General features: G+C 42.8%; 2 protein-coding genes across 3 annotated transcripts in view; one reads left to right on the top strand and one right to left on the bottom strand.

The window, feature by feature from the left end:
• Positions 1-17,525, bottom strand: part of KLF12 (KLF transcription factor 12) — a 330,400-nt gene that overhangs the window by 135,561 nt on the left and 177,314 nt on the right. The gene's annotated exons all lie outside the window — the stretch shown is intronic.
• Positions 305-6,739, top strand: LOC141094633 (uncharacterized). Its single transcript, XM_073580474.1, has 5 exons — positions 305-368; positions 2,760-2,990; positions 5,335-5,513; positions 5,586-5,764; positions 5,837-6,739. Exons 1-5 carry the CDS (start codon positions 305-307, stop codon positions 5,952-5,954), a joined length of 771 nt encoding a protein of 256 aa, XP_073436575.1. The 3' UTR covers positions 5,955-6,739.

Genomic DNA, 17,525 nt, shown 5'->3' on the forward strand with positions numbered 1-17,525 from the left:
TGGCCAGATGTCAGAGACTTGACCTGCTTCAGACACCGTCTCACCTCAATATTCTGGCATCACATCCTGATCTCTCCTTCAATTAAACCATAAATGGGACACTTCATTCTGAGCAAACTTCAGAAAGTCATCTCTCAATTTTTTCAAGATTTTTACCTTCTTTATCCGTTGACCCTTCTAAATTTATCAGAGCAGTCTACAGATTTAGAGTGAAGTAGGTCATCGGTTATTTCAGGTCTGCTGTGCATATAGAACCGAGGCGCTGCATCTGAATCACTGCTTTTATTAAGCTTAATAGATCAATATGGTATTTAACTCCCTGAGGAATTACCAGGATATCAAGATTTGTATAGTTATTCACAACACTGGTGAGTAGAGATGAGCGAATCATATGCAGGACCCTGGCCCAGCAGTCATCTACTACCCGTCAACATACCTGGCGCCTCTTCTGATTAGTAGGCCGGCACGACGTCAGGTATTTGTCACACTGAAACAAACACGTTGTGCCAGGTCTACATATTAGAAGAGGTACGGGGACTCCAGCAGATTGGAGGCGTTTGTAGGGTTCCCGTCTGTCTACGGACTACTGACATGGCTGGTAGACCAGGGTCCGATGAATTGATTCATAGGAAAATATTCAATATAAATGTTTCACTTATTGATTGGCAGCCTTCCTTGCATGAGCATGCACACATGCTCATGTGTGGTTGTCAATCTCAATAGAGGAGAAAAGCAGTGTGTATAAGAGTCATGATCACCCAAAATTAAACTCAATCAAAGCAATCAATGTAAGATTATAAATTTTTATTGTACAACAGCACACAAATCTGGACACACAAAGTGTTAAAACCAATTAAAAAGGCCTAAAAAAGGCCAGAAATCGAAACACCAAGAGTCCATGTTAAGACCCTTGTAAACACATATACACCAAGCTGGCAGATATTATCAATCAAAAAAAAAATATTTGTAACATGAATATAAGCAGGTAAGATACCCAAAGATGATATCACAATATATATACAACCATCATTCATTTGTCAACCAATATACATACATACATATATATATATATATATATATATATATATATATATATATATATATATATATATATATATATATATATATATATGTGCAAGCAACAAAAACCCAGTACATGAAGTAATGAGTGATCTGTTATCTCCCAATAATGTGCAAAAAAATGCATGAGAGAAAAAATGAGCAATCCTGAACTGGCAACCTAAGATCTACTACGGCCTGTATTTGGATTGATATCCAATAAGATCAAAAAATATTTTTTGTGAATTCAAAAAATAACCTGAAAAGAAGAGGAAAATGTGTCAGAGAAACCTCTGGTTAAGCACAAAGAGTGAGGCTGAAATACAACAAACAAAAACATGATGATACTACCTCACAATAAGGTGAACAATGGGTTAAACCTGCAGCCAGCATATGGGTGTAATGTGGGGACAACCCCACGCGTATCGCCACTAAAAGCGTGGCTTCCTCAGCACTTTTTTTTTTGATTGATAATATCTGCCAGCTTGGTGTATATGTGTTTACAAGGGTCTTAACATGGACTCTTGGTGTTTCGATTTCTGGCCTTTTTTAGGCCTTTTTAATTGGTTTTAACACTTTGTGTGTCCAGATTTGTGTGCTGTTGTACAATAAAAATTTATAATCTTACATTGATTGCTTTGATTGAGTTTAATTTTGGGTGATCATGACTCTTATACACACTGCTTTTCTCCTCTACTGACATTTTATATTGTGTGTTGTCATAGATCCCCTTTAAATATTCTGGGGTGCCCTCAAATCTTTTTCTATAACGTGGTTGTCAATCTCTGGACAGGACCGCCAGGGCCGGACTGGCCAACTGGCAATTCCGGCAAATGCCAGAAGGGCCTTTCTGGTCGTGGGCCGCCTTGTCTGCTAGGCTGTTAACAGAATAGGTGTTCTAAAGACACGCATACTGTTAAGAGTTGTGATGGAGCACAAAGTCGCTGACTCCACTTACCCCAGCAGGTCACCGGTATCAGTAGAAATATTGGTCTTGTAATAAATCTTGCTTTCTTCTATCCAGGGTAATTTTAGTAATATATTACATCTGGTGCTTGGGGACGAGGACAGCATAGGTCTGTGTGATTTCAAATGTCAGAACTGAATTTCAGCCCCAGTCCGTACCTGAGGACCGCCCACTGGACTCCTAAACATAGAATTAGCACGGATTTCAATAATGAAGTCAAACTGAATATTTTCCTAGCAGACGATATATTAATCTGCTAAGCTCCCCCCTACTATGAAATATGAGCTTGGTAGACTGGATATTTTTTCATTGTAATGAGTTCTTTTAGGCCTCTTTCACACTTCAGTTTTTTGCCATCAGTCACAATCCGCCAAAATTTGAAATTGGCGGATCCGCTTTTTCTTGTTGCGGATCCGCCAATTTCCCCATTGGGATACATTAGTGGCGGATTTTGACGGATGGTCGTCCGTTGCGTCCGATATTCGGCGGATCCGCAAAATTCTTTGCGGATTCTGTCTGAGGGGGACGGAGAATGTAACGTTTTTTTTCGCCGTCAAAATGGCGGATGACGGCGGATCCGCCGTCATCAGCCATGCGGTAGAATGGGGCCCTATGGGCGGCGGATCCGCCGGGATCCGCGATTTTGCGGAATCCGCCGGCAGGATCCGCAAAATCGCACTGCGCATGCCCAGAAAAAAAGATACTTTTCCAGACAGTCCCAAAACTATATAAGATGGGCTAATTGGGCCCAGACATGCAGTAGCAGCCAGACAGCAAGCCAGCCAGACCACCACCAAGCCTGCAAGACAGCCACCAAGCCTGCAAGACAGCCACCAAGCCTGCAAGACAGCCACCAAGCCTGCAAGACAGCCACCAAGCCTGCAAGACCACCCAGCCTGCCAGACACCCACCAAGCCTGCAGCCACAGCTATCAAGAGGCCTGCCAGTACCAGCTTTACCAAGTGTGAGTATACCTATGACATTTCTGTGTATGGCCTGCAAGTGTGTAGCGTGTGTGTGTGTGTGTGTGTGTGTGTGTGTCATACAACTGTAATTATATTGTATTTTTTATGCTGTGATTGCTGCGATTGAGTGGTGTATGGTATGTGGTGTAATTGGGCCCAGACAATCCGGCACCAGCAACACTGAATACTCCAAGCAAGATATCCGACTCCAGCCTGCCTGACAGAAGATTCAACTAGAGCTATAAAACCTGTCTGCACAGCTGCAAGTCTACCACCTGCAAGACCCCTGGAGCGTGTGTGTGTATGTGTGTGGCCTGTGTGTGCATTTTTTTTTTTTTTTTTCTTTCCATTTTTTTTTTTTTTTCTGTTGCATGTGTACTGCTTTTTATTTTCATACAACTGTAATTATATTGTATTTTTTATGCTGTGATTGCTGCGATTGAGTGGTGTATTGTATGTGGTGTAATTGGGCCCAGTCAATCCGGCACCAGCAACATTGAATACTCCAAGCAAGATATCAGACTCCAGCCTGCCTGACAGAAGATTCAACTAGAGCTATAAAACCTGTCTGCACAGCTGCAAGTCTACCACCTGCAAGACCCCTGGAGCGTGTGTGTGTGTGTTGCATTTTTTTTTTTTTTTTCTGTTGCATGTGTACTGCATGTTATTTTCATACAACTTTAATATTGTATTTCTTGCTGTGATTGTGTGGTGTAAAGGCTGGTTTCATATTTGCACTTTATAGCGCAGGGATAACCTGCACACGTCCACCACTAATCCCCGTCCCATCTGGTCATCACCGCCTACTAGCACACATGGACGCTTGCGATCTGCACACCCTATCTTTAGTATGGGGTGCGCAGATTGCAAGCGTTCATGTGCGCTAGTAGGTGGGGATTAGTGGCGGACGTGTGCAGGAAATAGCTGCGCTATAAAGTGCAAATGTGAAACCAGCCTAAATGGTATTGTATGTGGTGTTATTGGGCCCAGACATCTACATCAAACACCAGCCTGACTGTATCAGTCAGGCTGGTGTTTTAATGTAGATGTCTGTGCCCAATAACACCACATACAATACCATTTAGGCCGATTTCACATTTGCACTTTATAGCGCAGCGATGGCCTGCACACGTCCGCCACAAATCCCCACCTACTACTGCACATGAATGCTTGCGATCTGCGCACCCTATCTTTATCATAGGGTGCACAGATGGTGCGCTGGCAGGATTTTACCATGTGCTGCGCACTTTTGAAGGTGTGCCCTTGCGCGCCAAACGCAGCATGTTGCATTTTGGCGCGCACGGCACACCTTCAAAAGTGCGCAGCACACTGTAAAATCCTGCCAGCGCACCATCTGTGCACCCTATGATAAAGATAGGGTGCGCAGATGGCAAGCATTCATGTGCAGTAGTAGGTGGGGATTTGTGGCGGACGTGTGCAGGCCATCGCTGCGCTATAAAGTGCAAATGTGAAACCGGCCTAAATGGTATTGTATGTGGTTTGTGCCCAGACATCTGGCAACAGCCACACTGAAGAAACCGAACCAGACATCAAACACCAGCCTGACTGATAGAATTTCAAACTCCGCTGCAAATCTTCCACCTGCAAGACACCTGGAGTGTGTAGCCTGGCTGTGTGTTATGCGTGTTTGCGTTTTTTTATTTTTCATGTATTGTGGTATTTAAAATAAAGAGCAGAGTAGCTCCTATTTTTTGGAAAAAAAAAAATAAAAAAAAAAAAAAATAAATTGTTTTGAAAAAATCTACTTTGTATCATTTTAAAAAAGGTAAAATTAAGTTACCATAAAGGTAATTGAAGTGTTCTGGTATACAAGTGTGGTTAAAAGTGAGATTGCAACATACCATGAAAAAATGGGTATACACAACTGAGTTTCAGGGAATTCAAAACCATGCAAACACAGTGGGTATACACAGAAATTAAACACCTTCAATCACTGGTTACATACTCTGTTGAGAGTTTCAGGGAATGCAAACACTGGTATACACAGCAATTACACACTACACGCCTTCAATCACTGGTTACACGGTGAGACCTTTAATCACTGGTTACACTCTCGGTGAGAGTTTCAGGGAATGCAAACTGGTATACACAGCAATTACACACCTTCAATTACTGGTTACACTCAGTTACAAAACACAAAGAAAGTAGGTTTACACAAAATATTAGACACCTTCAATCACTGGTTACACTCTGAGATAAGGGAATGTAGACATGCAAACACTTAAAATTGCGTATAATTAGTTTCAGGGAATTACACATACAAAATGTGGTTTGTTTTTTTTTTGGTTTTTTTTTTTAAACTTTCATATCATTTTCTTTCAGTTCACACAATGAAGCGCCACCATACCGGCAGACACGGCCAGCCCAACCGTAGCAGAGATTCAGACCGCAGCAGGGATCAACGCAGCAGACATGACCGGTCAGACCGCAGCAGAAACAACCCTGACCGCAGCAGAGAGGAACAGCCACACCGCGGCGTACAGGCAACCATTAGTTTCCCTGTAAGTATAAAGACCTGAAAGCTTATTATGATCCTTTGTATAGTAGCTTAACAAGTCTCTTTATACTTGCAGATCACTTCAAGCACTACCAGCAGGGTAGCAGCAGAGAGAGCCAGCCAGGCTGCAGCAGAGAGGCCCAGCCAGACCGCAACAGAGACTGCCAGCCAGGCTGCAGCAGAGAGGCCCAGCCAGACCGCAACAGAGACTGCCAGCCAGGCCGAAGCAGATACTGCCAGCCAAACATTTTCCCTGTAAGTATAAAAGCCTGAAAGCTTATTATGATACTTTGTATAGTAGCTTAACAAGTGTGTTTATACTTGCAGATCAGTTCAGGAAGCAACACAGCTGCCCCAAGCCGTAATGTCTTCTCCTGAAAGCTCCCCCTCACATCATCAGCGAGCTGAGGTAAAAAAAATTTTGTTTATTTTTTATTTAAAATAATTTTTTTGTGGTTAAAAACACTATCCTATTATGTTTTAACAGGAAGCTGATTCAGAGGAGCTTCCAGGAGGAGATGTGCAGGGTGGAGAGACACACGGAGGGGGTGCGCAGATTGTAAGTTTAGCACATACACAGATACATAATGCTACACCCAACACAAACATTCATCACAGTGCACACCATAACTGCATCCATCCAAACATTTTTTTTTTTTTTCCCCACAGTCTTCAGAATCCGGTGCCCGCACTAGAGTGACTCCCAGGACATCCCAGGGTCGTCAAGGTGATGCCTCTGGTGGTCGGCAAACGGTAAGTAACCCTATTTTGATAATTGTTTAAATGAACATCATGTGTTTGAATATAATGTAATTTTTTGCTTTTTGTTTTGTTTTTTATCTTCACAGGTTTCACAGCGTGCTCCCCGCAGACATCAGGAGGAGGGTGTCATTATTGATAGTGATGACCTCATCCATGAGGTGGAAATCCGGGAGCCGCTGTGGAACATGGCAAACCGTCTTCATGCCGACCAACCAACCACACGACGGCTCTGGGATGAAGTCTGTTCTTCAGTTATTGACAACTGGGAGGAACTCAATGCGAGGGCCAGGGATTTTGTGCGTAAGTATTACAACTTCAGTAACTTATATTTCCAGCATGTGAAGTGTTGAATACTAAACCTTTTTTTTTTTTTTTTTGCTTCACAGGTGACAGGGTTATCACACGGTGGCGGTCGCTCCGGGATCGCTTCAAGAGGGACTACAACAAAGAGATTCAGACCCCGAGTGGATCGTCGGGAGGACGCCGGGGACCCCAGTACAAAAACTACCAAGCCCTGGCGTTCCTGCGATCTACAATGGCGTGCAGAAGGTAAATATTCCCCAAACAATTCCTGTAGTAGAAATGTTTAACCAATTTTTTTTTCAGCAGACTTAAATTAAATATCAATATTTTTAATATACATTTTTTTCTTTTTTTTTTTTTTAGCACCATCTGCAGCACTCGGGAGTCTGCATCAGAGTTGCGTCCCTCTGGAGTGATCCCTAGTGAGACCGCCCCCGGTGACCACATCGAGGTATCCGACCCCTCTGTACCTACCCTCTTGTCTGATCCCTCTATCCCCTCCACCAGCACTGGAGCAGCAGGGCAGACTTCATCACATGAAGCTGCTGGTGACGACTTGTTCCCTGTTCCCCACCCCTCAGACACTGCCGCAACATCTCGACCAACTTTTGGTTCTGGCCGGCAGCGTCTGAGGAGTCAGGAAAGGCTGACCTTGTCTGACTGTTTGAGTCTAAACTCAACTGTTCAACACGGTTTCCACACTTATGGACAACGGTTATCTTCTGGGTTGACCATGATCAATCAAAGTATCATGGAACTCAGAAGACACATGGAACAGATGAGTTTAGAATCAAACCAGACACCGAGACATACCTTTTTTCAATCTGTTGTCCGGCAAATGGAAGGTTTAAGTACTCACCAGCAGATGCGTGTGATGCAAGCCTGTCAGAATGCTCTAGTGGAAGTGCTTGCTGAAGCATCTCTTCCTCCCCCTGTCTATCCTTCCACAGTCCATCCTCCCCCTGTCTATCCTTCCACAGTCCATCCTCCCCCTGTCTATCCTTCCACAGTCCATCCTCCCCCCGTCCATCCTTCCACAGTCCATCCTCCCCCCGTCCATCCTTCCACCACCATCAATCACACAGCCGTCCCTCCTCCTACCACTCCCTCTCCTTTCTCTAGTTCCCCATTCCATTCTTCCCAGTACCTACCTTCCCCATTGCATTATACCCCAATGCCCTCGCCATACCCACCCCCACATACACCTTCAATGTACCCCCAAACCTCGTCTGTCCATCCACTCCCGTCCCAACCACATGTGTTAAACCCCCCTTCCACTTCTGGTCCTCACCAACTCCCTCCCCAGTCCCCTACCCCCCCCCTCGATGTGGTCAACCCTGTTAACCCCCCCTCCAATACTATCTCCACCCAACATTATCATAGTTTGTAATTTTTCTGTTGTAATATACCAAAAAAAAATTAAAAAAGTAATATACCAAAAAAAATTAAAAAAGGTAATATTATACCAAAAAAAAGTTACCAAAAAGGTAATACCAAAAAAAGTTACAAAAAAAGTTAAGAAAAAAAATTAAAAAAAAAAAATACAGTTAATACAAATTGTCAGAAATAAACTTTTTTTTCAAAAAACTTTATTGTGATGTTTATTTTTTGCTTCTTTATTCAAATTACACCAGTGGTGTAAAAGGTAAACACAACACTTGCTAACACAACACACAACCCTGGGTAATATTTCACAGTACACCGGTGGTGTACAAGGTACAAAAAAACACTTGGTAGCACAACATTTGATAACCAACACTTGTGAACATTTCAAAGTGTAAAACGCTTGGTACACAACACTTGGTAACTTTACGCTTGGTACACAACACTTGGATAACTTTACGCTTGGTACCCAACAATTGTTAACACTGCAAAGTGTAAAATTAACCAAATCACATGGTAAAACACAATGCTTGTGCAAAGCAAACACTTGGTAAAATTTCAGATAAAAAAAAAAAAAAATTACTCACAATTGGTAAGAAGAAAATTATATCATGTGATATTGCCAGTCCACTTGTCCCTCTGGTGTAACAAAATAATCTGCAAAGGTATCCCTAATTCTTGCCACTGAACCAGTACTCCGAAAAGTTTGCTGCTCATAATCCCACAAGGTGGTTTCATACACATTGTCATCGATGGAAACTGGTTCCTTTGAAAGGACAAAATTGTGCAGGATTACACAGGCCTTTACCACCTCATCCACAGTCTCTGTTTTCATTTTCATGGCCGTTAACAGGACTCTCCATTTTGCAGTTAAAATTCCAAACGCGCACTCCACCACTCTGCGCGCTCTGGTTAACCGATAGTTATAGATTCTTTTCTGGTGTGTTAATCCACGACTACCATATGGCTTCAGTAGGTGTTTTGAAAGTTGAAAAGCATCGTCGCCAACGCACACAAAAGGCATTGGTGGGCCTGTTGTTCCAGGGAGTGGTCTTGGAGGTGGGAAGTTAAAATTGTCTCCATACAAGCGACGGCCCATGGTGGAACTCTTGAATACCTGTGAGTCGTTAGAACGACCGTATGCACCAATGTCCATGGCAATGAATTTGCAGTTTGCATCCGAAATGGCCATTAGCACAATGGAAAAGTATTTTTTATAGTTGTAAAACTGTGAACCAGATCCCATGGGTTTCACAATCCTGATATGCTTGCCATCCACGGCACCGATGCAGTTTGGAAACTGGCAGATATCTTGAAACTTCTCTGCAATCTCCAGCCACCTCTCCTGGGTTGGCTCTGGGATGTATTCCTCCTGTAGAGAATCCCATAATGCCCGGCAGGTCTGTTGTACAATTCCAGCAATAGTGGAAATCCCAATCCGGAACTGGAAATGGAGGGAGGTGAAGGATTCTCCAGTTGTCAGGAATCTTAAAAAAAGGGAAAAAAAAGTAAAATTAATACAAACTACAAGCCATAACATAACAATAAAAGCCTGCAGAATCTGAAACATTTTAAAAGGTAGATAACTTACCGAAGGGTCACCATCAAACGCTCCGCCGGTGATATAGAAAACCGCATGTAGGTGTCCCTTCTCCGGATTTGTTCTCCAACACGATCCACCAATATCTCAAAGAATTCCATCCGCATGCGCACGTAGTTGAAGAACTTGTCCGGATTCTCCCTCAATTCCAGGTACAGTGTGGAAAAAACGCCACGGGTGAACCTCTGCGCATTAATGGGATGAATCCACTGGCGCCGTCTCCTCATACGCAGGATTCGCAGTCTTCTTTTCTCCCTCTCGATAGCAATAATTGCCAACCGATTCAAGTGAAGATCCAATTCCACACAGAAGCTGTCAATACTCGCAATAACTCCTTCCAGACTCGCACTAACTCCTTCCATCGCTGCCACTAGCTCTAAAACCTTTCAAAGAAATTGTATCACAACACCCTAGATATATTTCTCCCTAGTTTCCAGCATCCAATCACATTTGAGAGCATTTTCCAAGAGCGAATCATATTTGGGAGCATCCCATTTTGGAGGTGTGGAAAAACGGATCCGCAAAAAAACGGATCCAACGGATTACAAAACGGATGCAAACTGATGGAACGGATCCGTTTTGTTGAGGATCCGCAGTAAAATCGGTATGGCGGATCCTCAACAAAACGGATCCGTACCATCAGTTTGCATCCGTTTTGTTTCCATTTTTGCGGATCCGCCATTTTCAAATTTTTGGCGGATTTTGACTGATGGCAAAAAACTGAAGTGTGAAAGAGGCCTTAGGCATATATTGAAGAAAAGAACTTTTTTTTTGCTTGGTATGGGTTGAAATCAAAGTGACAAATGTCCAGCATTGTTGGCATCCATTTCCTTCTAAACATGATGCTTAAGGTAAGGATTTACTAGAGATCCTAACACCTTTGGTCGGTTGGCTTATTACATTGCGCTAAGAATGTCAGGTTGCAAATGAAGGGAGATGGATAACCTGCCATAATATCAGGTATATCAGGTTGTGCAGGTCATGCCAACCTTGCATGAAAACCTGGAATTCAAAAATTTGGGTTAAAATGGTACCAATGTCGAGCTGCCAGAAAATTACTCATTGGTCCAGAATTTCTCGGGCAGAGGTCTAATGCAGCGAACGAGAAGCCATAGAGGACACGGTAAGGGGAGTCTCTCAGGACAGACTTGCAGAATCTTCTGCATGCCCTGAAGCTTTACAGTTGTTGGAGCAGATGTTTAGCAGTGGGAGCATTTGACCTCACGAGCAGGACCTGAACTCCAAAGTATTCTTTCTATTTTGTGCCTTGGCCTCTCCCTTTCTGTTCTCATTCCCCAGAACGTTTAACTTCTGCTGGTCCAACATTTCCAATGCATTATAGAAACATAGTAGGTAAAAAAAAAAAAAAAATGGTGCTTCCTTCAAAATAACAGGAGTTTTGCTAGATACAATAGGGGTTTTAGAAACAGCACAATCTTTATCTATGTGCTGTATCTCCATGGGTCAAATTCAGTCCCTTCCACGTAAAGAGACTAACAGCACAGAAGTACAGGCACTCGGTGCACCCTTGGTGTGGCGAAAAATTTCTATGCACCATCCCACCTAATTGTTTTCCATCTATCTACTCCCTTCTCTGGTTCTATAAAGTCAGAGTGTCATGATCCATGTTGGATCATGACAGATAAAATGCACTAGTAACCTTTTTTTCTTGCACTGTGGTGGTTTCAGTTCTAGTTTTGCCCCCGGTGTCCATTAGGGTAATTGCACGCTGGTGGTTTCAGTTGTAGTTTTGCCCCCGGTGGCCGTTAGGGTCATTGCACTTGATGTTTTCTTTGCTTTGCCTTTTGCCCCCGGTGGTCACTGGGATTATAGCAGCCTTTAGCCCCTGATCATTTGACGATTCCCTTTTCCTATATAGGGTCACATGGTCTATGAGCAGGTGTTGGTGATAGCATCTTTTTGGGATTCAGCTGGCTGAGGTTTGAAGCCACTGCAGAAACCTGGTGAAGTTAGCAGCTGGCTTGAAGGTTGGAGCCACTGCTGAAACTGGTGTTGAACTCTGGCTGTCGGTGTCCGCAGCAGAGTGAGATGGTGAAGGTGGCAGCTGGCTCTGAGGTGTCGAGCCACTGCAAAAAGTTAATCCGGTGATGCACTCTGCTGCCTGGTGCTGCAGCAGAGCAAGATAAGTCTTTTTGTGTTTCCCCTGTTTGTATTTTTCCCTGGTGTGTATTAGTACAGCGGTGGGGCCAGTGCCTGCACCACCCAGCTCCCAAGCAAGGGATAGGTGTAGGGTGTTCTAGGGTGACAGGTATCCTTATCGGCGTCTGGTGCGGAACCGGCCTTGGGATCCTTAGGATTGGGGGGACACTGACTCAGGGGAGTGCAGGAGGTTTCCACGTCCCCGTTCCCTATCGTAGGGCCCACCGTTGTAATTGTTGCCCCTTCCCCCCGTGTCTTGTCGTTTTAGTTACCGGCCTATGGGTCGTGTCACACAGGACAGTTACACGTGCCGTGTCTTGTTGTCTGAGTTACCAGGCTACGGGTCGTGTCTCACAGGACACAGAGCTGTCAAGAAAAGAAGAGCATGGAGATAGAGGAAAAACAAGTAGGTGGGAAGGTGTATTTAGATGCTGATCCACACCGTGATGCACCAAGGGCCTGAACAGACATCATGACCTAATGAAACCTCACCTTCAGTAATATGACTAGTATATTGTAGAGTTTATAAAAGTCATGAGCTATCCTCTAATGTAAAACTGTCACTTAATGCTTCTCTTCATATTTAGGGATCTGCTAGAATTCAGCGGTATACCTGTCGATACTGCAAACATAAGTGGTTGAAGACAGCCCTTAAAAGACAACTCATGAGGGTCTGTCAAACAAAATGGAAAAGATATATTTTCTAGTAAAAACATGATATTATATACTGTATATAAATTTATAACACCTTTAACTTAGGAAATAGGTTGTAATTACAATTTTGTCCTATAGTTTCCATCTCAAACACTTACTAAGTCTTTAGCCTCTTCTATGCTGAAGTCACTAGAGTAAAAGCAAGAATGGTTCACATGGTAGATGGCAAAAAAAAGGTAATTTAATCTGTGTCATGTTACTCGTTGCCTGTTACTAGGTGTTTCAGTTTACAGCGTCCCTTTCACTCTGACGGGTAATGGTAATCCAGCCATTTGCTCTGTGCAGGAAGAATGGACTTTTCATCCAGCACAGTATTGCTTTCATGTCTCTGGTAATGTAGTTATCTGCAATCAAGCGGAGAAATACAAACATTTCTGTCCCAGGCCTCCAAAATCAAGTGTCACCCAGATTATTCCGCACATACCGAGCCTGAATAATTCTATTTGATTGCTTTTCATTCATAAGTCTTAACTCTTCCTAACAATCAGTTTTATAATATATTTTTATTACCTGAGCTACTTCTAGGGGCTCATCTCTCTGGGGGGTCACATAACCCTTAGTTGTCACATAGTCACTGCTTCTTGTTCTGTTACTTCCGATTTGGGCACGAGAATTGGATGAAATGAGAAGAGGACGTCACCGATGGGGCAGAGTGGACTTAATGATTGACAGTGTCCAGAAATGGACAATAACAATGACCCACAAAGAGATGCGCTCATAGGAGTAGCGGAAATAATAAAAGTATATTAAAAAGTGATTGTTGGAAAGAGTTAGAACTGATAAAAGGGGTTCAAATAATAGTGGAAAACCCCTTTAAGTGTTGCCATTTCCTAGCTGTAGTTTAGAGGGCAGCACACAGACACCTGCAGGGCTGGAGTGTGCAATACTGTACAACAAGAAGGCTGCATTTAAATGTATCCAGATAAATTAAATATAAGGATTGTGGTTGTCATTTCTTGTGAAACAAAGGACCATATATTGGGCATGCAAATGAAAGTTTGTTAAAGGGAATCTGTCAGCATGTGTTTGTTATGTAATCTGAGAGCACCATGATATAGGCAAAGAGACCTTGATTTCAGCGACGTTTCACTTACTGAGCTTTTTTCAATACAATCGGTGTTTTATCAGCAGATTATCATTAAAGGACTAGATGTCTCGTGCCTCCTGGGCCAACCACACCCCCACCACTTATTAGCAGCTCTTGACACTATACACTGAAAGCTGACAATCCAAACTGTGCTAAATCTGCAACGCAGAAAATTGTGATTCTATCACAACTGCTGCAGCCAATAAACTACGTGATACATCACTGGAAACAGGGTCTCTGTCCCTGCCTCATGCTGCTGTCAGATCACATAGCAAAACCTGCTAACAGATTCCCTTTAAGGTTGGAGGAGTTTTGAAAAAACTTTTGAAGTGGGAAAATGTCTTCATAAATGATGCTGTTATTATTCTGTCCCAAGGAATCTCCACAAGAAAAGTGACCAAGAGCAAAAGAAAGGCTCCAGATCTGAACTATGTCTAAACATTATCAGTTTCACACTTACAAATGGGGTTCGGTATCAATAACAGCATTTACAGCAAGATAACAGGGCTTCTAGGAGTTTCTATGAGCCCATAATTATTATGTGCGTATCTTAGCATTGCTTATCAACTATTGGGTCTTGTTCACACAATGCATTCACAATCGTTATTTTTCCACAATTTGCAAAAAACCTCACCATCATGAATGCATCTGTGAACAATGCCTTACAGAGTAAACTACAGTACTTCGGACTAGTTGTAGGTGTCCAAAATGTAGGTTTCCGGCCCCAAATCATTTGTAGATAAAGCTGTTTTAAAGAACAACACAATGTGGTAACACTTATCAGTCATTGGACCTTCCTCTGACCGATGTCAGGTTGAAGAAAGGGTAAAGAGAAGCTGGGGTGCACAGATGAATGTAAGGTAGTCGCAGGAGAGGAGCCGCCTTCCTGGCACCTCCTGTTCCTGAGGCCCTAGTGCCACCATACTTTTACTGGTGAGCCCCAAGTTGAGTCTTGAGAAGCTCCAATGTATTTAGACCTTGTTGTCCTTATTTACTGTGCCTAACTTTCTAGAAATGTATTTTTGTTTTTACAGTATAAAATCTGGAGAACTAGAGCGCCACCATTCGGTGGTGTGGTAGCAGGTTTGCCAAAATCCGTGGTGGATGGGAATAGTGTTGTTTTTCACATGTGATTTAAGAAAAGCAGTGAAGTTCTACTGCAAATCACAGGCACAACGCAATAAAATCTCCCCACGGCTGACGAGTCTGCAGACAAAGAAGGATGAGCAGAGGCTGCTCCATGTCCCAGAGGAGGCCAAGGCTAGATAGCACACAGATTACCCTACCTGCGGCTGGAAGAATAAAGAGATAAGGTACAGACAAAGAACAGTTCACAAAAGGCAGGTTTAATGAACTGTTAGAATACGATTACAGGTTAATGTGCCTTTTAGTATTGTAGCTATTTACTAGGCATAAAGCTTAACTGTTCATTTACTGACGTCTACTACAATACCAATCAGCACAGACAAGGAACTTCATGGTTCTTCAAGTAGAAAAGCACATTCATTAGGTTTTTTTCTTTTTACTCTGCATGGCCTTTTTGATACTGAATTTTTAGTCAAGTATTAGGCTTTCTCTACATCCGCCATTGGCGATTCTGGTGTATTTGACAGAAAAAAACATGTTTTTTTATAAAAACAAAAGAAAAAAAAATGGACATTATTCTGAAACTGGATGGACCTCATTATAAGTCAATAGGATCATCGAGCATCGGTGGGATCTATCAGACACAGGAAGGCATTATGGCTCCCAACACGAAAGAAACCAAAAGTGTTAAAATAGTCTTAAATATATTTATTAAAATCTACATTTTTTAATTTTTCAAAATAGTATATTTTGGGGAAGACAATGCTCATGAGTATTTTATTAAATTAGCAATTATGATGGCGATTACAATACGGTATATGCTATACTGAAACCTGCATTTCCATGCGTATTGGTCCATTTCAGGCTTTTACTACTTGGGTAGATTAATGGTATGTGCACACGTTGCGGATTTGGCTGCGGATCCGCAGCAGTTTTCCATGCGGTGAACAGTACCATGTTATCCTATGGAAAACGAAAACCGCTGTGCACATGCTGCGGAAAATGAAACGCCGCGGTTTATTTTCCGCAGCATGTCAATTCTTGGTGCGGATTCCCAGCGTTTTTACACCTATTCCATTATAGGAATCCACAGGTGTAAAAACGCAGGCGAAATCCGCACTAAATCTGCAGGGAATCCGCAGGTAAAACACAGGTCATTTTACCTGTGGATTCTGCAGATTCCGCGCGGAAAAATCTGCACTGGAATCCGCAACGTGTGCACATACCCTAAAGATGCGCGGCAAGTTAGGTCTCTGACCACTGTGATGTCTCCTGGATGCCTCCAGAATTCACCTGATATTCCTGAAATCAGTCACATGTAATCCATCCTGTTAGCCCTTAGGCTATCTGCTTCTACCAAATAAAGCATAGAACAGCACTCTACTGCTAAGATACACTTACCGCCGTACTATTATCTAGATTCTGTACTTAATATCTGTGTAATCATTTAAGGGGATGTGTATTTTTACTGGAATTTGTATGTTTTGGAATAAAAATGACTTTTTTTTTACTATTTTTCATAAATAATTTTGCTCCGTTTAGATTGACACGGCTATTTATTTCCACACATAGCAAGTTGCAGAACTTTTCTTCAGAGCCATATCTGTCTGAGAGATAATCTCATGTCTCGTGTACAGCACCTCCTTTGTTTTCCTATGCGATCATCTGCACCGCATGACGTGCCGGAGAGACCAAGCGGCGTTGGAAAAGGAAAGGCCATTGAGGGATAGGTGAGGCAAGTACCGGTATACCTTTTAGGGGTTGGCCTACCTAGAAAGTCTGAAGTGCCGAGTTGACAATTCAAATGTCAATACTTTACCCTACAAAGCAGTACTGCATGGATGCCACAGTATGTATGCCTCATAAAGTGATGACAAGACCTGTGCAAGGGAGAAGCTTTAGATGACTCCTTTAATAATTCTTGCACATCATTAGACTGGAGTCACTGATGATGTGGCATCTGTCGCCCAGTGCCAAATATCAGGGTGCATAGTATATACGACCTATTGTAATTTCAGAGGATAGGAGCACAATGCCTGCTGTGAGTCTACAAAACCTGGAAAAATGGCCAACAGGCACCAAATCAGCGGTACGTCTCACCTTCTGCTGTGGAAGTGAGACACTCTAGAAGTATTACTGCTAAAGTAAGTAAGCAATGCAGAGCCAGCCTCTGTTCCAGCTCTGCATCCCTCATGTTTGCTTCTTATATATCGTTTACATTGGCTGCTGATGTCACAGCCCATACACCGCACGCGATACCTGCAGTCAGTCACTGGCCTCAACAGTCTGTTGGCTTATACCGTTAAAGTCAGTGACTGACTGCAGCTGTCATGCGCAGGATGACAGCTGTGACATCTACCCAATACCCCATGTTACTTACATATACTATTACTATTTACTTGCTGTAGGGTAGATGTTTATTTTGCTCTTTTCTTTGTGTTTTGTCCGTGAAATGGCCACAGTGTGAACGTGCGCTTACACTTTGCACGTATACAGGCTTATAGTCTGACTCATTTCTTTGGTTTAGCCGATGTAAATACCTACCACTGTAACGGAGGGCGAGCATGTAGAGTTGAATTCTTTGGGTAGTATTACCGCCTGTGGGCAGTTTTTAACTTAACTTGGACAACCCCTGTAATCTTGTGTCACAAACTAAGTCATGACCACTGTCTACAGGTGACGTTATTCCCCTCGTGATACGATTTATTACTCAGGCGCTGCCTACATTATTTCCGGATATATACCTCAGGAATTCAATCAGCAACAGCCACTTCTATGGAGGTCATATTAATGTCCCGTATCTCTTATTACCGCTAGAAAGGGCAAGTGAAGACTTCAACAATTCCCCATTGTATACATACCATGAATGGTGGTGACATTCTGAGGACTTTTTCCCAGTATACCGTAATTAAATGTTATTT

Source organism: Dendrobates tinctorius, unplaced genomic scaffold (genome assembly GCF_039654945.1).
Source record: "Dendrobates tinctorius isolate UK_male_01 unplaced genomic scaffold, ASM3965494v1 ptg000064l, whole genome shotgun sequence".
Classification (NCBI taxonomy): domain Eukaryota; kingdom Metazoa; phylum Chordata; class Amphibia; order Anura; family Dendrobatidae; genus Dendrobates; species Dendrobates tinctorius.